The sequence below is a fragment of the Bidens hawaiensis genome, unplaced genomic scaffold (assembly GCF_021521415.1).
Source record: "Bidens hawaiensis isolate Kalapana, Puna unplaced genomic scaffold, B.hawaiensis_p1.1 tig00006534_1, whole genome shotgun sequence".
NCBI classification, from domain to species: Eukaryota; Viridiplantae; Streptophyta; class Magnoliopsida; order Asterales; family Asteraceae; genus Bidens; species Bidens hawaiensis.
The window spans coordinates 648,242-672,600 of record NW_027491439.1 but is presented as its reverse complement, the minus strand read 5'-3'; the positions used below and the strand labels follow the sequence as shown (position 1 = coordinate 672,600).

The following is a 24,359-nucleotide window of genomic DNA, read 5'->3' as shown; positions in this document are numbered from 1 at the left end:
CAAAAACCATCCCCGTACCCGCCCCATTACCCGTCGGGTTTAATTCGGGGATTCCCCGTTTGGTTTTCCCCCCCCCCCCGACCCGCCCCGTCCCCGAACCCCGTCCCCGAACCCGAAACCCGAAATAGCTAGCTAGCAGAAATCAATAAGAGAATTAGGGATCTTACAGGTGGTAGGATGAGAACGAGGAGGAGGAGGGTGGTCCGGTGGTGCAGACGGTGGTGCAGTCTGCAGACGGCGAGGCGATTGACCGATTGTGTGGCTGCGGTGGCGGAGTCTGCAGACGGCGAGGCGATTGTGTGGCTGCGGTGGTAGTCTGGATGAAAGATTGAGATTGTAAACCTACACTGCAGACGGCGAGGCGATTGTGTGGCTGCGGCGGCCGCCGGCGGTGGTAGTCTGGATGAAAGATTCAATCTTTCAGTAGGTTTAGGTTTGAGACTTTCAGTAGGTTTAGGTTTTTAATATATATATATATATATATATATTATTTATATTTATATTTATATATTATATCGGGGCGGGTCGGGGCGGGGGTACCCAAACCCGAACCCGAACCCGAACCCGAAACAATCCCCGAAACAATCTCCGAAACCCGACCCGAAACCGAAAAAACAAAACCCGACCCGACCCGAAATAAGCCGGTTTTCGGGTTTCCCCGTCGGATTCGGGGATTTTTGCCATCCCTAGTCACCCTCCCGGTGAGTTTTCTGGTGTAATAATAAACTCCGTTCACTTCAATGCTCTGGTACAGTTACATGACGTTTAATTCGGTTATTCAATTCATTAACAGCCAACGTTTCAATCCAATCCTACATAATATATATCAACGCTTACCCTCATCAGTCATTCAATCGAATCATTAGTTTTCTTTCTCTAGGGTTTCAGTTTGTACCTCAACAACACGCACAAGCAAGTGAACCGATTGATTCACGAGTAGTGGGGTTTTTGTGACTTCCTCTTTCTGGTTAGAATTGTGTTTTCTTCATTGAATATGTATGTGCAGGTTATCAATATGTTTTCCTCTGATTTTAGTCTGTGTGAATGCAATATTTCAACCTTTTATCTTATTTTGTTGTAGGTTGAAACAACACATGTATGTAGCTCGAATGATTGGAGCACCGTGTTGTAACACAGGCTAAATCGTTTGATGATTATGTTGTTGATCTGGTATTGCATTTCTTTTCTAATCATTTTATTAAACCTGTTGACGCCTCTTAGGTTCACCATTGATAAATTTAACTTTTAACGGTTAATACATAAATTTCTAGGCCAATCGTTATCAACTCTTTCTGCAGACGAATCGGTTTCAACTATTGCAGAAAACAAGTCATGGACCAGGCCACCAATATACATGGAGTTTCAGGTAATAATAATTTAACGCATCTTATTATTAAAACAATTCATTAGCTAAACTGTATTCTTGTGTTTTTGTAGGTTCCAATATTTACAACATCTGATTCACGTGCAGGTTTCTAAAGGTACATTTTTATTTTACTCGTGATAGATGGTGTTTTGAAAGTCGCGAAAGCTCGGGTCATAAACGGGTTCTGGTCAAAATGGTTTAACTAATCGTGTTAACGGGTTAACAAATACACGACACGTTTATAAACTGTTTATTAAAAGGATATAATTATATCACTAACTGAATATATGAGTGTATGAAATATGTATTATATCCTACAAGGGTAAACTCCTAAAACTAATACAAGTCCTGTTATGGTGCTATACTATATACTGTTTATATATATTATAAAGCATGAATCAAAGGCATGTTAAGAACATCTTATACAATGTGTGAGGGCATAGTTGGAAAACAAAAAAAAAACCTATTAAACACTACAATGTGCAGGTTCTTCGTTGACTACAACGTTCCCTTTTCCATTCGGTTCCAACACTGACTGAATGCTTACGATGTTTCATCTTAATCCAATTAATGATATTAAAAGCTGCAATTAAGTCAGTGTTTGCAATCAAGCGATTGAATGATCGGATCAAGGGCTAATAATGTTATGGCTGTTAAATGTTATTTAAGTCTACCATCATATAAACATTAAAGAGAATCAAAATGAATGTATTTGACTTATATCTGTCATATTAGTAACTCTGCAATCTCTTAACTTTATTAAGAATTTGATGGTAAATCTAATAGTTATTTGGACATGGTTTGTTTGTTAAACTTTTATCTTGTTTGGTGATACTGGATCTTGCTAAAGTATATACCTATCTTTATTGTTTTCTTTAACACATCAATGCTTTTGTCAATTAAAAGAAATTTGATATTGTATAAGCAATTTTTAAATAACTTAGTTGCTAATCTTATATGTCCTAATATAATTTTATAATTATATTATTTTCGTTGTTGCAGATATCCCAAGTTGTTAAATATATTAAAAGTGTAGCTTTAACTTTGGATCTTTTCTCTCTCTACAGCTTCACAAAACCGGTAAGCAAGGGTTTGATTTCGAGGACATATGTTGTACGATTCGAGGATTTTTACACTTGCATAGGATGTATTACATGCCAGAAAAGACGACCAAATAGTAGAGATGGTGGCTGCAAGAACAATTACTTCAAATGGGATGACAGGTTCAACTGTTTTGGGCCCGGTCTCAGTGCTGAGTCGAGGTGAACGAGCTACGTGTTCGTACGTGACCAGCGGGAATGACCAACTAAATATTTTGTTGTGGTTTGCAGGGGCATTTCTGTCCTTTATTTTTAAACTGTTCCACTGCGAATGTTTTGTTTCGGATGACTATAATACATGTTCCTTACTTAATTGTTGTATACATGTTAGCGTTATTGAGTTGGAAGTTTTTGTTTTTTCAACTCAGCTTTCTATTAAAAACGTATATGATTTGCATAGCATCGACGGTGAATTTTTACCTAATTTAGAAGACAAAATGGTTATTGTTTTAACTAATGTAACATGGCATTTCTTTATTAAAACTTTATGAGGAGCTCCCCTATTTTCTCCTTTTGGCTCATGGTATTTTAATTTTGATGCACAGATTCACTTATCTGTTTCGTCCAGGCTGGCAAAATGTGTTCATCCATGTTAAAATATTCACCGAAGTCTAATTGGAAATAAAACTGTACATTGTTATGTTTTTCATTAAAGATGAATTTTTAAATCCATAGCCTAGTGTTAAATCCATTAAAGATGAATGTGTTCATACATATTCATAGCCTTGTGTTAAATCCATTAAAGATGAATTTTTAATAATGATTTTGATAGCATGGATATGCAGAGATATAAAACGGGATAAACATGAAGACGAAACATAGACTAAACGATGCCCCTAAAACTGAGAAAAAGTGGAACATGCCCCTAAAACCGAGCAACTTAACCATTTAGTTGACCCCATTCTTGACCGAGATCCAACCAAAAGAACCAAGTATACTTAATCATGGTTACTTAAATCTTGAACGACTAACGCTTATGTATTGATTATGATATTTGGCTATGAGCTTTTATAATTAACCTATCCTAAAGTAATTTATCTATATAACTTTCGATCCAATGTTAATGGTTTTTTTGTTTCTTTCTATTACTAATTAATAAACTTTATTGATAACATGTACCGTATATCCTTTACAATGGTGTTAAAATTTTAAACCAATAATGAATGTGATGATTCTAGCTTGAGAATGTGCTCTAAATCAACTTTCAAATATATATGTGCATAGCCTTGTGCCAAATCAACGACTAAGGCTTATGTGTCGATTATGATACTTGGCTATGAGCTTTTATTAACTAACATATACTTAAGTAGTTTATCAATATAACCTTGGATCCAATGTTAACGGCTTTTTTGTTTCTTTCTAACTAATTAATGTGCACCAAAATCGAAAGAAGTTCAGTCTGCCATAACTCTTCGGCGTAAGCTTAGTACATTCAGATTTTTTTTGCTTTCCTTGTAGTTTATTTCAGAGTGTGGAGTTTTGATCATAATTTAAGCTTTGTGGATTGCTACTAAGAGTCCTCGCTTCTTACTGATTTGTGACTCATATGTCATAATTTAAACCTTACTGATCATGGTTTATTTTAAACCTTATAGATCACATACATATGATTTGATGTTGTCCTTACCTTAATTCCGTTGGATATTATTACTATACAATCAATGTTATGAACAATATTTAATTGTTGGAACATTGAAAAGCTTCCTTTCTGCTAACAAATGGTCTGTAATTTACAATAGGGACAAATACATAGAATTATCTATGTTCTTTACTTTCTTTTTCAGCTCTATGAAAGGGTGTACACTCTTTTTATTGTAAATATGGGAGATGAATATCAAAGGTGTTCTCTTTATAGAATAACCCTTTACTAAGTTATAAAGTTAACATCTTAATATTGATCACATTATGGATTTATGTAACTAAGATTAAAACTTGTTACCATTGCAGCGTTGCGTGCGTTTCCAACTAGCAAATGCTAAATACCGAATATAGATTTTGATATAGCAAATGCCAGTAAAATAACAAACCTACCCGCTACTAACTAAATTCCCGCCGCAACGCGCGGGCACTACTACTAATATTTATATTATATACTTTTTTTCCATTGTAATTTCATGTATGTCATAATGTATAGTATTTAGTTATTTTTCATTAAATTACATAGATTAATTAATAATTATTAAATGTACATAAATATATGTATAATAATATTATATTACTGATAAGCTTGTTTAGATTCACGAGCTCGCGCTTGGACTCATTTAAGTTTGGCTCGATCAAACTTTTTCACGAGCCGATCTCAGGTAGCTCGCGAGAAGCTCGGCTCGTTTCCATATCTATTTTAAAAAATGGGGTTGAATAAGGTTTAGAAGAACAACAAGGGGGTGGTAATGTAATAAAAAGATAACTCAAGGATAATAGTATAAATAGACCCACCATAATAATAATAAGTTGGATCTTCTTTTCCGTCTCCGTCTGCTTCTGTTAACGGCGCATTTGCCAAAACCCTAAACCTTCTTCTCTACGAATATGGCGGTAAGTATATCGATCCTTGAGGCTTTTAATATCAGCAATTGTTTATGTATACTGTATGATGTCAATCGTTACATTGTTTGTCAAATTTAGGCTATCGAATCGTGTGTTTATCGTTCAAGTGGGTTCAACTAGCTAGAATGAAGATATTACCTGTGGCGATTTGTGATTTTACGAATTGTGTGTGCGTATGTACAGTCAATATCATGAATTGATTTTCTAGGGTTTTGTCAATGGAACATATAAATTAGGTTTCTGTAAAGTGCAAATTAGGGGTGTAAAATGAGCCGAGCTCGTACTGACTTACGAGAGCTTGAGCTTGAGTTTGAGTTTGGCTTGTTTCGAGCTTATTTTCTGAAGTTATTTTTGTTATTAATTAGTTTATATGCGTTGTTAATGGTTTTTATATATTTTGTGAAAAGTTCTAAACAAGCCTAAGCTCGGCTCAAGCTCGTGTAGTGCTTTAACCAAGCCGAAGCTTGGCTTTAGCTCGACTGTGCAGTGTGAAGTTAATATGCATAAGTTCAAAAGAGGTAAAATTTAGAAATACACGAGGCTTGTTAAGGCTCAACGAGCCTAAACGAGCTTCCCAAACAAGGATCGAGCTCGGGCTTGATAACTGAAAGAGGTTTGTTTGAGGCTCGGCCTCGGATCGAGATTGAAAGCTCAACTTGTTTCAAGTTTTTTATTAATTCGAGCTTGAGTAGTTGCGAGTGGCTTGGTTCATTTGCACTACTAATGTAAATGGAAGATTCAAGGTTTAAAAAAGCGGAAACGAGCCTTGAGGCGTTTTTCTAAGGCTTCAATTTATAGCTGTTAAGATATTTAACTCAAAACACTAATAAAGAAGGTACTTACCAATAAATTTTGTGAAAACATTCACACCTTTTTGAACAGTGAGTGCTTACCACTGGTTAGCAGTTTCTGTTCCTTAGGGCTGCTGGTCTTTCTCAATGCTTTTTCAAATGCAAGCAAATCTTGAGGGTCAATGCAAGGACGCGAAAGCAGAATTTTTAAATAAGTTTTTTTATTAAATCCGTAGAATTTTATATTTTAAGTTTTTTATTAAAAAAAAATGGGAATTGGTGATTTGTTAACTTGTCTGGGTGCTGGATCTTGGTTACAGAAGCTAACAAATATTTCACAGAAGTGCTGCTGTATCCTTGTTTTTTTAAAAGAAACCTACAATAAGTCACAACTAACAATTATTAAACGTAAAAGCATATATTACAAGAATAATATAGGTGGCTGATTGTTTGGTCAAAAAATGTTTTTAAGTGAACCCCGTACGCTTCGCCCAGAAAAAAAACTACTGATTCGACTCGAACCCATATTGACTCGTTACCTAACCTGCCCGTTTTGCAACCTCTACAACTACAAGTGGCCTTGATAACTTGTAAATAGGGGGTGGGTGTTAATGAGTCAAGCCGTTCTAAGCTGCTTGAGATTGGCTTGCTAAAAGCTCAAATCGAGTCGAGATTAAATAAGCATGAGCCGGAAATAAGTTTGAGCTTGAGCTGCTTGCAAGTCTAAATGAGCCCCTATTATATTTATAAATTTTATTTTATAATAAAAAATATATTATAAAATATGTAGAATAATACTATTTGTGATTTAAGTTTATAACTTTCATCACTAGCATTGGATAACACCACAATAGTGTTATTTTCCGCTGAATCTGGGCATGTTTTTTAAAATTTGTTTTTTTGATTGTTGTGCAAGTTACTGATGTTTACTTTAGTGTGTGGTTAAGGTTGACCTTTTGTGATGGTAGTGTTTATGTTTAAAGTTGAAGATTTGTCATGTTTCTAACTTGCTATCCAAAATTGGGAACTAAATTTTTTAAGCATTGCAGACGGTACCGGTTAACCCTAAACCTTTCTTGAACAACTTGACTGGGAAGTCTGTGATTGTGAAGCTCAAGTGGGGAATGGAGTACAAAGGCTTTCTTGTCTCTGTTGACTCATACATGAACTTGCAGGTATACTACTGACTTTCTGAGTATGGCTTTGGTTTGAGGATTTTGAGATTGGGGTATGGGTATGAGAGTGATGGTTGGGGCTTGTTTTTAGCGGTTGAGTTTTGTAAATCTACCTATTTTGTTGCTTGTTGCGTCTCCGTTTTTTTAAAAAGAAATTTATAGTTTTCAGATGTGTAAAACATTTTAACAGTTCATAGCTTTCTTTTTCAATAAACTTGTACTATTTGCAATTACATAAACAACCCAAAAACATACTTATCAAATTTTAAAGTTTTGAAATTCTGAAAGGGGTATAATCTATGATTCTAATATTAGTATTTGTTTTATTTTTCAGCTGTCAAACTCTGAAGAATACATTGATGGCCAGTTTACTGGAAACCTTGGAGAGATTCTGATCAGGTGTGTTTAATTTTTATATAGCTTATAAAATCATTACTTCTCTTTCTTGAGTTTCATTGAGTATTTTCTCTTGATGCCATTTTTGAGTTTCATTGAGTGTCTTTTGTACATTATACATGAGTTATGATATGGGGCAAAGTAGGGTTTAGTAATGGGTTGAAATATGTAATTTGCATGCTAATAAATTATGAGCCAAATTGGGTTGATATGCCAACAAATATACTCTTTGTTCAAGTTTATAAAAGTTTAATGCATTAAACGTGATTTTATAAGCTTTACTGTTAAACTGATAGTTAATTTGTTTGTATAAGCTCTAAAAGGTTGGCAACATTTGAAATTTTGAATTCTCTTTTGGTGACTTTTAAAGTTTTAGGTATTAACACGTTTGATGCGCTAGGTCGGTTACTTTTTAGACAAGTTACCAAATTCTGAGCTATTTGGCTTGTTAGAGATAAGTTGTAAATTTCTAATTCTTTACTCAAGTCGTCGATTATGTACATTATTGTATTCATGAGAAATTTAATCATACTGAAATAGTCTTCCTGCTTTATACTGCTTATTGGCAGAACCGCGTTCAATGTTTGTAGTGTATATGTGATACAGAAATTTTTTTTGTTCCTACTCTTTCCTTTTGTTTTAGTGGCTGCAAATGAGCGGGATGGGTAACGGGTCAAAACGAGTAGGTTTTATGCGGGTCAGATTTGTTTGTTTCAAAATAAAATATTTTTTTAAGACTAGTGTTGATACATTTTACTAAAATTTTATAATTTCAATTATAATTGAAATTTCTGTCTAAAGATTGACGTTTGTGTTGGATACGCAGATGCAACAATGTTCTCTATCTCCGAGGTGCGCCAGAGGATGAAGAAATTGAGGATGCAGATCGTGACTAGCGCAAATAAGTTATTATCTGTTTTAATTTCAACATCTTATGTTCTTGTATGTAGATGTTAGATCCAAAAAGACACTCAATTTAGCAAGCTTGAATCCTGAGTGGTGCAAGTTCAATTTGATGGATGTGCATTATCTTCGAGTTGTGTTAGTATGAATGTATTCAGACAATGTTAAATGTTGGTTTCTTTTTCTTGACAATGTTAAATGCTGGTTTCTTTTTCTTGACTAAAAACTTGAAATTCATTGGTTGATATGGTCATAGCGATCACAAAATGAGGTGTTACTCTCTAAATGTTGGTTTTGATTTTATACCTTCAACACTCTAAATCCAAAAACTGAAATTCAAATACTTTTTTGGCGTTGTTGGTTCTGACTTTTGAGTGTTATTTACATGCTTCTAAATGTTCAAAGAAAACATGCAAAAGCTTAATTTTGTCAATTATTCATTTTATTTTGTGAATTGTTTGGAACTTATCCATCTGGAATTCTTTTTAAGGTTTTAAGATTTTGGGAGTTATAAATGACATAGTGCAGTACAATCAAAACAAGGTACTATAGTACACACCGAAAATATATCATGAATTCAGATAAACTTCTCTATCTTATCTTTTTTCTTTATTTTACCAACCGTTCTTTTGAGTATGATTTTATTTATCAATATACTATTTGTTATACACGTACTTCTCCATTCCATCGTATAGTAATTCAAAATCGGGTTTAATTAGAAGTGTTAAGTTATAAAAAGTTTATACTTAAACAAAGTAGTTAATCCTATAAAAAACTAATTTGACACGCGTTGTCATTTTAGGAAAACAGGTTTATACAATTTAATTCTGATATATGCTGCTGAGACGTCACATTCGCAATGTAGTATCATAATTATATGTTCATATCATCTTATGATATAGATTAAACTATTACTCACGTCCATATTTTCACACTTCAAAATGGAAAAACCTCTTTATGATTATTGTCAGTTTAATTTGAAGGGGTAACAAGTTAACTTTGTTAAAGGCTACTTGTAATTTTTTAAAAATAGACTTTAATATAGCAAAATAAAAAATTAAAGTAACCGTGGTATTAATTCATGCAGAAGAATAGAAAACTATACAAACGTTGAATAGTTCAAAAACGAGTGAACAAGCCATTGAACTTTTATTTTATATCACATACTAACCATGGTTGTTACATATAATAGTGTAAAGAAATCCATTAGAATATCCCATAACAATGATTGAAGAATTTGGAATCGTTATTTTATTCATAAATATACAATTTCAATACTCATAAAATATATACTTTTAAAATTTAACAATGTTCTCTTTTAAATAAATATATAAAACAATATCCTACAATCATTTTTTCTTCCATAAACCGAAAAACCAACGTAACATTTAAATTTCATGAAATCCAGTCATCTTGAGAATGATGTCTCTTATCTTCAATGTCTCTCTTCGTCGGGTGCATATCGAATATGCTACATTCTCGGCTATTTTCCGATCCCATGTTACATGAGGTGGAATTATATGTCCTTCACTTGCGTCGTCTTCTTCAAATAAATCATATTCAAGTGACAACTCTTCATATACGTTTGATTTATTTTCCGGTATGTTAATTGGAGCCGATGCTATCCTCCTCTTCTTTGTTTTCCTTCTCTTTAACCTCTTAGGCTCACGCTTTTCAAATTTGAAACAATTATCATGTTTATTCGATACTTCAACATGCACGAAAACTACATCGGATTCTTCAAGTTCATCACCCATTTTCTCTAATGAGAAGATGTGTGAGATTGTAAAATGGTGGGAAAGCAATAGAATTTATAGGATATCCATATGAATCGTACAAGACACATTATGTTAAGGGTTTTGTTCCCAAAGTCTTCTTTTGGCAATTTGTACAAGTCTTTGGGTTTAATTAAAACAAAGTCTTTACACTAGAGTTTCTTGGTGCTTACATCTTTGTCAATTAAATTATTGGTACTCAATAATTTAAATGACTTGACATTTTCCAATGCAAATGTAGAGAATTTAGAATCATTTTTTACTATTTGATTACGTGTGTAACAATGAAGGGTTTTTAATTTGGAAAATTTAATAACCAAATGAGCTTTTTCTATCATCATGGTAACAATATATCTAAAATTTGAGATAAACTATATTCACTTGATAATCAGGCCTATGTAGTCTATACATGTAGTTTTATGTACACGGGGTGTTTAGCCTAGCCGTATTGAGCTGATGTAGAGCAACATCTCTATCATTGAGAAAAAAAAAGTTGTTCTTGCCTGATCTTTCGCAAACTAGACTAATACTTTTATAAAAGTCAGATTTATTGGATATGTATGTTTGTTATATGTTTAACACTGAGGGTTCAAGTCACACCTCATGCGTATTCGTAACATTCACATATCCACTTGATGTATAGTCAACATTCCACAAATCATAGTTATACAATTTGTATGTGTCACCAATTACTTATCTTTATCTTTAGTCAATGTAGAGACCACATTTATAAATTCTCCCTGATATTGATAGAGATCATCACTCACAAGTTATAACTTAAGTGTTTGAAAGAATTGCAATAAGAACATTCACAACATTTTTATCACTTACTAATGCTTTTCTTATAATTTGGAAGATGTTTAAAAAGTTAAATATGACCTATAATTCTATAAATGACCGGAAAGTTATACATGACCCATAATTCTATAAATGATCGGAAAGTCGTGAGCTTTGATTGATAAAAACGAAAAGAGCCTTCACAATGGATGCCACCGATTACCCATACATTGATCGTTATTTTGTTGCACGTTGTTTTTGTTGAATCTTGGTCCGTTTTTTGGTTTCATCTTTCAAACAATTTCTCAAACCATTTGATTGATAGTTAGAATTTTAGAAACCATGATTGACCTAAATAAGAGTCTTATATCAAAATGTATATGCCAGGATTTAAATACACTAAAAACGTATTGGAAGAAAGAGAATATTCTTACAAGCGTGTTCGCATTATATTTAATGTTATAAATGACATCTTGTGTAATATAAATACAACAAATGCATAATATTTAAGTGCTTCACACATTACCCATTTAAAACATTAAAAGTTATAAATTTAATATTTATTTTAAAAGAAATCAAGTTAGAATCAGTTAAATGGACTGGGTTAAGCAAGGAAACACACCATCTGAGCGGTTAAATATGTCAACATAAATCTAACTTGTTCAACTTATACGACTCATAACTTACTAACTAAACCAAAAGGTAAAATGTTTTGGCCAATCCAATCAGTCTTACATGATGAGTGCAATCAGTCGAATTTTTAAAGCATTGGTTATGAAAATTATAACTTTTTTCGAAATTCCAATCATCATTTCCTTCAAATTTACATCAAACGTGATAAAGAAGCTTTTTAATTTAGTGATTGCATTTTACTATGTAATACGAATCAGTTACCTAGCAAGAAGCTAGGAATACCAAGAAAAAAATACAAATTACAAAATTACATCATAAAAATTAGAATGACACCAACTTTTATGGTCTAACCTTTGGAATTTTGATCTACGTTTCATCCACAAAAACAACAAAAACAAGTGTTCCTTTATCCCCCAACGATTTTATTGCTTGATATCCTCTTGTTATTAAATTCTATATCAGTTTTGCATTTAAAACATAGACCATATAAACTTATTATGGTCCTTCTAATCCACCTTGGTTCTTACCAAATTATACCATCATCCAACATATAAACGTGTTTATCCCCATCCATTGACAGGCCTGGCTCTCACCCCGTGCAGGGATTGTCCATCGTGTCAAGCCGATTCTGACAAGAACACACAAATTTTTATAAAAAAGATATATGTATAAAAAGTAACTTATGTTTATATAGGCGTCTGAGCTTATAAAGGACATAAATTATCAAAAAGTCTAAATATAATTACAATTATGGATTTGAGCTCTACTAATTTCTAATAGATTAGTGATAAAATGGGCCCAATAATTTGTTTAATTGATAAACTGGGCCGAAGTTCTAATAGTTATAGTTGATTGATAAATAATTTGGGCCCAATAATTGAAATATAATTTTTTGTTTGTATATGTTATTTTTTTTGAACGACCAACTAAGTAACGCCGGGTACTCCGTACGCGGCTCCCACTGGCTAAAGGCAACCCGAGCCGGCCACGAGTCCGGACGGACGGAGCCCCTAGCGGTCCACCTATTGAGGGATTCCCCGGATAAAACCCGACCCCCACGCCCGCCAAACGGCACGACAGCGAGGAACCGGGTGAGATCAGGACTCGAACCCTGGCATATCTCCATGGTGATAGTGAGGTTTGAACCCCCTATCTCCCACAAGTAAAATGAGTGCTCTACCATTGAGCCACATCCGATTCATGTTTGTATATGTTATTGCTACAATAACTTTGTTTTATTTATTATAATATTACAATTATTATCAATCTTTTAAAAATATAAGGTTCGTTTTTCATACTCGTTTTGTACACATGAAATCTCAAAAACACCCCTTGAGGTACTCATATAGAACGAACCTCATTGAAATCTCCCTAGAATTTTTACTTCAATTTTCCGAGAAAACTCAGTAAAATTCCAATCCTCCGCGTGGAATAATGGAAATGAATCTAATTCTTTTGACTATTTTGTTACACGCACGCAACAAGTTACTTCAAAATCCAAATCCTCCAACTTGTACCATACTCTGGACTCTTAAATTTCAGCGCTGTAAATCATTCAGTTTTTTACCCAAACTACAATACAAGTTCAACCGAAGACTACATTACATTACATCACATTACATTACTACTTGACGTCTACCAGATCAAAACGCCAGTACATTATCATCATCAGTAACTCGAATTCGAACAATATTTACACCAATTCAGGTAAATATATTGCTTAAAACAATTGATATAATATTATCATATGTGTGATCTACTGTATGTAGTTAATGTAAGTGATGAAACTCTGTTCAATTGGCTTTAGTATTGAACGATTATGTTTGTATATTATACATACAGTATGTGTGATCTACCGAATGAACTTAAAGAATTGGTGATTATTATTAGGTTTAGATGTTGTTAGTGGAGACTGAATTAGGTTTATTAGAGGATAATGATTAAATTGATTAGAAATGTATGAAATTAGTGTGCAAATTCAACAAGGCTTTAGATCTTTGATTCTGTAGAAATACTTTGGATTCAGGAAACTGATGTATGTTGATTGTAAAATTGTAATGCAATGGATCTGAATCTCTGATGATCTGTTCATTTGCTAATTGAATTGATTGTGAACAGATGAGAAAGTGCATATGTATGTTGTTTAGTTGAAGACATAATTTGGAAACTGGTTTATATAATTATATGAGAGTAAGTTTGATTTGAAAATATTGTCTAAAGCATGTGCCATTCAGTTGGATTAAATGTTGAACAGTTGTTGATTTGTGCTGGCAAATGGAAGATTATTAGGTTTAGATGTTAGTGGAGAATGAGTTAGAGTTAGAGGATAATGATGGCGCTGATTAGAAATGTATCGAGTTTAGTGCTCACATTCAACAAGGCTTTAGATCTTAGATGTCTAATCTTGTAGAAATATTTTGGATTTGGATTCAGGAAACTGATGTATGTTCTGTGTTAAAAACTTAAAATGCAGTGGATCTGAGGATCTGTCTTTCTTCTAATTGAGTTGATTGTGAAATAGATGAGAAAACTCACATGTGCATTGTTTAGCTGAAGACCTGATAGGAAGTTTGATTTGAAAATGAATTAATTAACTGATGAATTGTCTAAAGCATGTGCCATTCAAATTGCAACATTGCATATTTTGGTTTAATTTCAAGCTAATTTTACTTATTCGCTCATTACGAACTATTTAACTAGATAAAAGTTTGAATATCTCTGGTGCCAGGAAGGTCCTATTTTAATGTTGCACTTCTTACTTATTAGTCTGTTCAATGATTGTTGAGCTCTCTAATCTGACTATTGTCTATGATGATTAACCTCTAGGAAGGCTAATATGGAAACAGATAGAGAAAATTGGCGTTCAGCTTTAGAATATGATCAATGGGTTGCCCTTCCAGTAGCTGGGAAACGACCGCCAGTCCGTTATAAGGTTCACTCAAATCTTTTTTTTAGAACTTTCAAAGCAACAGTTTCAGTTTCACCTGTATTCAGCTGTATTATATTTTTTTACTCGTTTCTTATAGGATTATTTTGGTGTTCTTTTACCTCAATGCCCTTTTCTTCTTTCAATGTAGCATGCTGCAGTCGTTGTAGATGAAAAGCTATACATTGTTGGTGGAAGTCGTAACGGGCGATACCTATCTGATGTTCAGGTATCATGTTGTTATGTCAGTGTATATTTTCTTATTACAAGTAAATACTATATTCGTTAAGGTGGTTATGTACCATAACTTATGGTGGCAGGCATTTGATTTGAGGACTTTAAGCTGGTCAACAGTTGCACTAAGCACAAAGGTGGATACTGAAAATGTTAATGATAGTACACTACCAGAAGTTTTCCCTGCCATATCTGGTCATAGTACGGTGAGCTATTTTCATTCATCTCTGTTGTAGACATGTAGCTTCAACTAGTTTCTGTTTTCACTAAATGTGCTCTCTTTAATACCCCTCTAATGTAGGTTAAGTGGGGAAACAAAGTCCTCTTAGTTGGTGGTCATTCAAAGGATGCATCTGATAATGTGACAGGTTTGATCTATCACAGAGATGTTCTGACTTCTGGTGTGAACAAGTATATAGTTCTAACTGAAACTTTGTGGTTGTTGATTAACTTGTAGTGCGTTTTATCGATATTGAATCACATGTGTGTGGGGTGATGGAAGTCACAGGAAAAGTTCCGGTAATTAGCAAGCCTCAAAATTTTTGACTCACTAGTTATTGTTTGCATACACTGCAGTATCAGTCAGTATGACCATTATGAAAATGACATCATTTATTTTTCAAATTCAGTCAATATCATTACTTACTTTGTATTGTGTCTTATAGGTAGCTCGTGATGGACATTCTGTTTCATTGGTTGGTTCAAAACTTGTGATGTTCGGTGGAGAAGACAAACATAGACAACTTATGAATGATGTTCATGTTCTAGATCTGGAGACAATGACATGGAATGTTGTCGAGACTATGTAAGTTTATTTCACAAGCAATCTCTTTCTATTTACATATATATCATATATGTATGTATATTCTTTTTTTCTTGATTTGAATGTATGTAGGAGTTCAAACCTAATTGCATGCTTTGACACGTTCATGCATTGATATCTTCTGCTTTAATAGACAGACTCCTCCAGCACCCAGAGTTGATCATACTTCAACAGTGCATGCAAACCGTTACCTCCAAATATTTGGCGGATGTACACATTCAATTTTCTTCAATGATCTCCACGTGCTGGATTTGGAGACAGTGAGCCCCTTTTTATGGTTTAGGCGTTTAGTTCTAATTTAACTCTTACTTTTAAAATAACAAAATATCTTCTAAAGTGCAGTTAGAATGGTCTCAACCACCGATTCAAGGTGATGTGGTGTCTCCTAGGGCAGGTCATGCTGGTGTCTCTATTGATGAAAAGTGGTTTATAGTTGGTGGTGGCGATAATAGAAATGGTACTACTGTATATATGAATACATCAATAAGTTGTATTTCACTTATTTATACAACCTGCATTTTACCTACTGTTGCAGGTGCCTTAGAGACATTGGTGATGGATATGAACAAGCTTGTTATCTCAGTTTTGACAAATGTAAATGGAAGACACCCGCTCGCCAGCGAGGTAACCATTTTATGCCTTCATCAAAGCTAGAATTTTATGCCTTCATTAAAGTTAGAATTGACATAAATTGTATTTTTTATTCAGTATTTTGTGATTTTATTCTGTTTGAAAAATTTCTTTGTTTGACATGAAACAAGGGGCTCTCTGTGTCATCAGCATTCTTAGACGGTGATCAGTATTTGGTTGCTTTTGGGGGCTATAATGGGAAATACAGCAATGAGGTATCGTGATAATTACGGATTTCAACAAAATTATTCTTTTTTTTTTCATTTATCATTTATTGATCTCACTATCAGTTTCTAATCATAACCGTTACGTGCTTTCTATGAACAAAGGTATTTGTGATGAGACCTAAACCAACAGATTCTAAACATCCAAAGATCTTTCAGTCGCCAGCAGCTGCAGCTGCAGCTGCAGCAGCTTCTGTTACTGCAGCATATGCTCTAGCCAAATCTGAAAGCATAGACTTTACAAATATCGGTTTGAAACCTAGTGTTGATCTTTCAGTTGAAATTAGTGTGATAAAAGAAGAGAAAAAAACATTGGAATCAAACATTAAAGAGGTTGAAGCAGAAAATTCTGTGATGCTGGAAAAACTTGAAGACCTTAAGGGTACCAGTGTTGACTTATCCAAGGTAAATGATCAAAATGGGTTCGGGCAAAGTGGGCCAATTTTAGTATGGACCGTGTCCGGTTGGGTTGACCCGAAAAGACTTTTTTCTTTGTCTTAAATAAATGGTTTAATAAATAACTGATGTTGCTAAATATTATTACAACAATTTTGTTTACTTTCAACATGTTCCCTGTTTAGCAGTCATTTTTTTTCTTTTTGTGTTATCCATTTATGATTAATAATAACCAAAATCAAACCATTCATAAAGTAATTGGATATAAATTGCCATCACTAGTGATTGCTAATTGAATTCTTTTAAGTTTTAATCTTACATTCTAACTTCTAATCACTGCAGGAATTGCAGTCTGTTCAAAATCAACTTGCTTCTGAGAGATCAAGATGTGATGATCTAGAGGTATTTTTTTCTTTGTTTCTTTTGTAATCTGTATTATATTCATAACCCATAGAATGTGTCTTCTCTCTAACGGTGGCTACTTCAAATAATTGCTCACCCCTAGATATAGCAACTTTCATTTTGCGAATCATGCTAATTGTTTTCGGTGCATTAGATGATAACTAATAATAACATATTGATTATGGTGACTTCAGGCACAGATCGTGGATCTACAGAAGAAGCTATCATCAATGCAGTCCATTGAGCAACAGGTTCAAGAACTTCGTTCACAGAACTCAGCTATCGAACAGGATATGGAGCTTGCTTCAACTACCCAAACCCAAGGTTCGGGTGGTGTTTGGAGGTGGATAGCTGGATAGATTTGGTGAAAACGGTTCAAATTTTCATGCTTAGAATCACCTTAAAGACTAAATATTCCATCTTTATAAAAACAAATATTTACCCAATACACTTCTTAAACTGTTTCACCTTATACAAAACAGCTTTTTGTCACCATGTAATGGTAATTTTACATTTTGAACTTTTATATTAAATTGTTTATTTGTTTTTTCGGTTACAATTTTATTCATTTGATTATTAATGACTGGCTTGTTCAAAAGCAAATGGTAGAACTGTAGAATGGTCTGGTTATAATTCCTGGTTGGTTTTCATCGATTTACGGCTTCTTTCAGCTATAATTTTGAGCTTCTATATTAATACCCGTTATGTTTTATGAGTCCCTTTATTCGATCAATGATATATAAACGCCGTTGCAGCCTCTTTTCCTAAAATCGGTCACTTATGTCCTCAAAGGTGTCTATGTGGCCCTGATGTTGGAGAATTTTTGCTAACCTTATAACAGTTATTATGTGATATTTGTGAGTGTCATACGGGAAGCAAGTACAGCGTGTTTATATGTGTATTGTGATCACCGGAGGTTAGGAATATCAGTGAACATGGTAATGGTTGTCGGCAAAAGGTATCATGGTCAAGGTAGATTCAGTTGATTAGTTGAATGTCAAGTAATCAGAACTTGAGAGATTTCTTAAAAACTGGAATCATGATTTATTCTGCTGAAAATGGTTATAACAGTAACTTTACCTTTTAAATTACCTTGTATGCATGAATAAAGTACAATAGTTGAGTTTATACTCAAGTACTATTAAATCCATTAATAATATGAAGTTGAGGATTATTATGAAGTATGGACAAAATTATTGTTAACTAGTATTTTGAACCCCCCGCGTTGGGGGGCTGGGTGAGGTAAGAGCATATTTTGACCCGAAAACCCAGCAAACATGAGTAATCGCCTCCGGCTACACACTAATATCTTTGGTTTAAACTCCAGCAACCGTAAGAGGGAGACTCGTTTTTGTTGAGTAGTCAAAAGCCAAGCACATTTCAAGTAGTTGTGGTAGATCCTGACACATAATGAAACCAACACATTAGGTTGATATTTGTCAAGCATTTGATTTTAAATCAGTTTTAAGGTTTCCTACTTTATCTCAAAAGTGAATTAGAACTAATAATCAAACATCATATTTTAGTATATGTAATTAGGTAAATATGTGCATATTGGTCCAGCATCCTGTATCAGTCTTAAAATCTACATATTAAAACTTTTGAAACTTTTGTGGTTTCAAGATAACAAATTGAAACTTTTGAAATCGATGTCACTCTTAAAATCTAACATACTGAAAGTTTTGAAACTTTTGTAGACTATTATGGTTTTCAAGATGAAACTTACTATCAAAATAAATAATTTGTTGGATTTACCTTCCATTGGTCTAAAGTAACTTCAAGAATATGCATATACCATATATATAAATATATATAATCTTTAAACCAGTTTGGGCGCGTTGACCGATTTGTACACCTTTATATATCAACTATGGTAACTCAAAAGGCTTCTTAAACACAAAACTTACAACTCATTCATTAACCGACTTGTACGCCTATACCATCATAACGAAACTAACAATCAACTCAAGACAGCAAAGAAAAATGAAAATGACCTCCACATCCGAAGGTGCTACCATTGCCACCTGCTGCTTTCCTCAACACCAGCTACCTTCTTAGCCAAATAATACCGTAAAGTGCGTTATAAGCCATGAATAAGTTGACCCATTTGGCACAATAGAAAGAAATATAACAAACATTGACCGACCCATTTTAAATTAAAACACTTAAGTTTTATACCTTGAAAATGGAGTTACATAATTTACTAAAGCATACCTCGTGTATGAATCCATCATACAGAACGGCTTCAATTTCAATCCAATAAAAGTTTGCCTGAATACCTTGAAATTGGAGTCACGTAAATTACTAAAAAAGTTTGTCTTCAATTTTTAGGTAAAAAGTTAAAAGATTTTTGTTTGCCCTATATATCTCCACACACTACAAAAATATGTAAAAATGGCATATATTTAACAATCAATAATTAAAAAAAATCATCAACAACTATTTGGTTACTTACAGATTTGCCATAGTTTAGTAATTCATCAAATGTGGAGTTAAATGTTTTAGTATGTCCATCTCCTGTAAGTCTCATGAATCTCATATAGCTTGCAAAATAAGTGAAAATCATGAATTACTTAAAATTAATAATCATGTAAAGTAACCAAGAAAAAATACCTGCTTGTAAACAACATCATCAAAATCGCTTTGTAGCTGCTTCCTAGATCATAAAAATTAAGAAAATATAAAATATTAACCAAACCATACTAAACATTAAAACATAAAGTGAACTAAAATAATAGGAAATTGTCAACAATAAGAGGCATACCTGATATGAAAATATAGCTATGTTCAAGCAATCAATATTAACTTATCGAGACTCAAAACTGTCTTGTGACCAGAGAAAGATTACACCATCACGGCTGCAGCAGAGGTTGCGAGTGGCGACGTAAATATATGTCACACACTCACCGTCCTCCAATACTGCCATGCCACTCGTCAAAGCAAACAAATCTTTTCTGTAGCTTACATTCATTATCATAGATATGCATGTGTAGCCCACCACAAATTTGTATTCAGCTCAACTTTTAGTATTGATATTTCTTCAACTCGTACGTCCTCCCCACCTCTTCTATTATTCTTAGTGGCATATTCGAAATGATAGCCATCAGAATTGTAAATGCATGCGAATGATGATTGATTCAACAAACCAGACTGGTACATGGCAGCGGTGACCACCGACACCGTCAAACAACAGCAAATAACCCCACCGGACGGGTACACGGTAGTGGTGAGACAACACCACTGCCACATAAGCCCACCGTCGCCTAGGGTTAAAAAAATGGAACCATCCAACAGCAAATAACACCACCGAACCACCACACGGCGGTGGTGAGGAACCACAAAAAAGGCTGCTGCCATAATCGGTGGAAAACAAAGAGGAAAAACTTCATATCCATACCCTTACCAGACCACCGCCACCTAGGGTTTCAAAATCAAACCCGGCAACAGTAAGCGGCGACAACGTGTGTGTCAATGAATTTCATTTGACATGGTACAAACACACATATGCATGACTTACAATAGCTGAAGCAGACATTCACCCATAATTTATATAATAATAAAATTGGGAGAATTGTGCTTCCCCAATTCTTCTTTATGCTTATCATGTTATACCAACTTTGTTGTCATCTCATCCACTACCACTTAGGCTGAGGGGTATGGGGGGCTCTAAGGGGGGCGCTAGTGGGGGCTCCAGCCAATAATATTGTGACGTGTGGCAGAGAGAGAAACTGGATAATGGGGGTGTTGGAGCCCCCGTTGGAGCCCCTGGCCCTGGTGTGGAGGGGCTCCAGCGGATTTTTTTTTTTATTTTTTTATAAATATATTCAAAAAACGTATTATTAAAAAAACTCATAAATTATTAAAAAAAACACACATTAAAAAAAAAATGGGTTATAATTGTTTTAGATGAAATGGGTTATATATAGGAAGAAAAAACTTTTTTTTTTATTAAATAAGAGCCCAACGGCTCATTTTTAAGCTCCAACGGCTCTTTCACGTTTTCCCATGCCCCTTTACGCCATATTCGTCCCGCGAAGGTGCTTGCGCCTGCTTTGTTTTTCGTGCTCGCGCCCCTCTCGCGCCCCGGGGGTGTGGTGCTAGCGCCTGGGGGAGCGAGCGGAGGGGCTCTAGCGCCCCCGTTGAAGCCCCACACCCCTCAGCCTTACATGTTTTTTTTTGTGTTTCTTTTTATTTTAATGGTTTTCATCTTTTTGGCATTTATTATTTTTTATTGTTTAATTGTTATTTTAATCTTTAAACATGTAATTTGTTTAGTGTCGTTATTGTAACGAATTGAAACTAAACGAATTTACGTCGACTTGCTGCTGCAATCCCTGAGTTTTATTGACTGAATAAACGTCGTTTTAAACATGTTTCTTTTATCAAATTTGCACTAACTTGCCAAGGTTTTACTGACCGATTAAACATCATTGGAGATAGGTTACGTTTTTTTTGTATCATATACCGTAACAAATATAACCAAAACCGATCGAATTGGCATCGACACACCACTGTAATACTCGGGTGTTACTGACCGAATACCTGTCATTTTAAGTATATTATATTTTTCTCATAAGCAATATGAGTTTCTTTTGTTTTAGTTCCGATGTCATAATAAACTTCTGGACGTTTACTAATTTAATTTTTTTAGTACCATAACAAAGCTAAAAAGTGTCATTACGTACTGTTTTCTGCGTTGGCGACCTGATTGTTTTTCATAAATTAGTGTCGGTATTATAACTAACTTAGTTCAAAACAACCGAGTGCATACCAATGCACCGCCGCAAAGCGACGGGTGCAAAACTAGTTATAAATATGTTCAAGTGATAACAATTGTCAGAAACAAGAGCATGAAGCTATTTTCATCTTAAAAACAAGGCTCCGTCTATTTGGACACCCATTTTTCTATTATGATATTTGATATGGGTCATATTAATTATTATGAGGCATATTAGTCCACCAAATAGATTAAAAAAAACTAGCCATTGTTAGTTTTGGTCGGGCGGCTATGCCCATATGTAGCATAATGGTAAATATGGATCATATGTACCACAATGTAATAAATTTTTTTATCAATGTTGAAGTTGCTTATACGATGAGATGCATCAATATGTATCGTATTAGTAGATATGGACCATATAAATCACAATGTAATAATTTTTTGTCAATGTTAAAATTACTTATATGGTGAGAAGTACTTTATGGTCCATATTGGTCATTTTGTTGTTAAAAAACTGTTAATTTTTTTTAAGTTTTTTTATTTATGAAAATATATTTTATTTGAGTGATTATGTTTAATTTTACACTAAAAAATAGAAGTAATCGAAACTAAGTAGAAGTAATTGAAACTACGTTTTTGACACATATGTAGCTAACCAAATATTCAGAACATGTTAATCATACATTAAAGATATGAACAACTAAAATTTGCATAAATATATAATCAATTTGTACATACATAATAAAATTACAACTGATATTTGAAATTTAACATAGTCAACAACCTAAGCTGTGGCTGTAGATCTTGAGCTGCCAACGAATTCTGAGCGGCATGTGGATCCTGAGCGGCGGGCGGGTCCTTACTGTCCGCCGGATACTATCGTGGCAATGGTAGTTGTCGTTCATGCAATCCGTTGGGGTGCCTCAAATCCTTTAACCGTCTCAACCGCCCACCCCAACAAGTTTTCAATGTGGTCGATCAGGCGACCATAGTTCTAAGTGAGTGCCCGTGCAGCCGGGGGCAAATTCAAATAGACGTGTTGAGGATACTGAGGTTGTTGCGGCTGCGGCTACCGCTGAGGTGGCGGTGGTAGATCATGATCAACCGACTCATTAAAAATTTTCAAAGAAAAAATAGTTGTCGTCCCACCACGACATTGTGACAATTTTGACAATGAGTGTTATTACATGTGAAAATAAAAGGTTTTGAAATGTGAATGAATGTTTCTCGCAGGTGATGGATGGTGTTATGGTGTTATATAAATACCTAATATACTCCATATTGGCCAATATAAAGCATATAGACAGAAAGACAAACTTGACTTGTGGTATGCATGTGATTATGAGTAGGCAGGAGGGAATACGCTTTGGAGACCATATGCATGTGATTATGAGTTGGTAGGAGGGAATACGCTTTTGTCTCCAAATAGGAAACAGGGAAAGCCTAATGCTTTATATTGGCCAATATGAAGCATATTGTGAGAGATTAGACTTGTGGGACCCATCCACTTTGCATTTGATTATGTGTAGGTATGATCATGTACGATATAAAGAACTTTTGTGTTTGATTTAGGCCATAATATGCTCCATATTGGACAATATGGAGCATATTGGGGGTGCCAAAATAGATTAATGGGTGTGCCAATATCACGACCTAATAAATAAATAATGGGTCTGAAGCGGGAAAAAAAAGTAAAAAAGTTAATGTAAATTTTGGTAGGATGATTGTTAACTTCACTCTTCAAAAATATACATTTTAACAAATGTGATGTAAGTCACTAACTCTACTTAAATTTCTATGAAAGTGTTATTATGGATTGACCATAATGAAAGATAAAGTGTTATTATGGCTATAATTGAAAATGTTTTATATATTTCTCTTTAAACACTCATCATTTATATATTTCGACTTATAAATTCACAAATGTATCATTTTCTACTAATTGAAATACCATATTGGTCTATTTTAATAAAAATATCTACCCTTATAGGGCTGTTCAAAAAGCTCGCGGCTCGTATCTCGCTCGAAACTCGCTCTAAAATAACTTGAAAAAAGCTCGGCTCGAAAAAGCTCGATTCTAAATGAGCTCGGCTCGACTCGGCTCGATTTCTAAACAATCCGAGCTCGAGCCAATGTCAGCTCGGCTCGTGGCTTGGTCTTGGCTCGACTCGTTAGCTCGGCTCGTTGGCTCGGTTATATTAAACCCTAAATTTTAATATTTATATATAATAATTGCATATCAAGAAATAAATAAATAACAATTATACATATATTATGCCATTAAATACCTAAAACTTTATAAAAGAATAGCTAAAAAAAACATATAATGTTATAAAATTCTGTAGTTTATATATTTTATATAATATGTATATTAAATTTATAATTTTTATCTTTTATATATCAAAATTTATAAAAAAAAAAAATTAAATGAGCCGGCTCGACGAGCTCGAGCTCGGCTCGAACTTTAAACGAGCCGAGCTCGAGCTCGATTTTTCAGCTCGATAAAGAAAACGAGCCGAGCTCGAGCCAGCTCGATTAAGT

General features: G+C 34.1%; 3 protein-coding genes and 1 long non-coding RNA gene across 5 annotated transcripts; 3 read left to right on the top strand and 1 right to left on the bottom strand.

Annotated features, from left to right (window-relative positions):
* Nucleotides 1–770: 770 nt before the first annotated feature.
* On the top strand, nucleotides 771–1,796 carry LOC143632761 (uncharacterized). 2 transcript variants are annotated; one of them, XR_013153573.1, is made up of 4 exons: nucleotides 771–996; nucleotides 1,082–1,170; nucleotides 1,272–1,366; nucleotides 1,438–1,796. It is a non-coding gene; the product is annotated as an uncharacterized LOC143632761 (long non-coding RNA). The 2 variants fall into 2 exon arrangements; XR_013153574.1 differs by having other exon boundaries at nucleotides 771–1,006.
* A 3,127-nt stretch (nucleotides 1,797–4,923) lies between these two features.
* On the top strand, nucleotides 4,924–8,523 carry LOC143632759 (putative small nuclear ribonucleoprotein F). Its single transcript, XM_077101187.1, has 4 exons — nucleotides 4,924–5,001; nucleotides 6,854–6,979; nucleotides 7,314–7,378; nucleotides 8,202–8,523. The coding sequence occupies exons 1-4, from the start codon at nucleotides 4,996–4,998 to the stop codon at nucleotides 8,269–8,271; spliced, it is 267 nt and encodes an 88-aa protein (XP_076957302.1). The 5' UTR covers nucleotides 4,924–4,995; the 3' UTR covers nucleotides 8,272–8,523.
* Nucleotides 8,524–9,666: 1,143 nt separating this feature from the next.
* Nucleotides 9,667–10,035, bottom strand: LOC143632799 (protein S40-2-like). The gene has a single exon (XM_077101222.1). The coding sequence runs from the start codon at nucleotides 10,033–10,035 to the stop codon at nucleotides 9,667–9,669; it is 369 nt and encodes a 122-aa protein (XP_076957337.1).
* A 3,023-nt stretch (nucleotides 10,036–13,058) lies between these two features.
* LOC143632844 (acyl-CoA-binding domain-containing protein 4-like) lies at nucleotides 13,059–17,853 on the top strand. The gene is made up of 14 exons (XM_077101269.1): nucleotides 13,059–13,170; nucleotides 14,290–14,395; nucleotides 14,541–14,618; nucleotides 14,710–14,829; nucleotides 14,925–14,991; nucleotides 15,081–15,142; nucleotides 15,289–15,428; nucleotides 15,580–15,706; nucleotides 15,789–15,903; nucleotides 15,982–16,070; nucleotides 16,208–16,291; nucleotides 16,406–16,705; nucleotides 17,039–17,098; nucleotides 17,293–17,853. The coding sequence occupies exons 2-14, from the start codon at nucleotides 14,300–14,302 to the stop codon at nucleotides 17,455–17,457; spliced, it is 1,503 nt and encodes a 500-aa protein (XP_076957384.1). The 5' UTR covers nucleotides 13,059–13,170; nucleotides 14,290–14,299; the 3' UTR covers nucleotides 17,458–17,853.
* Nucleotides 17,854–24,359: the final 6,506 nt, after the last annotated feature.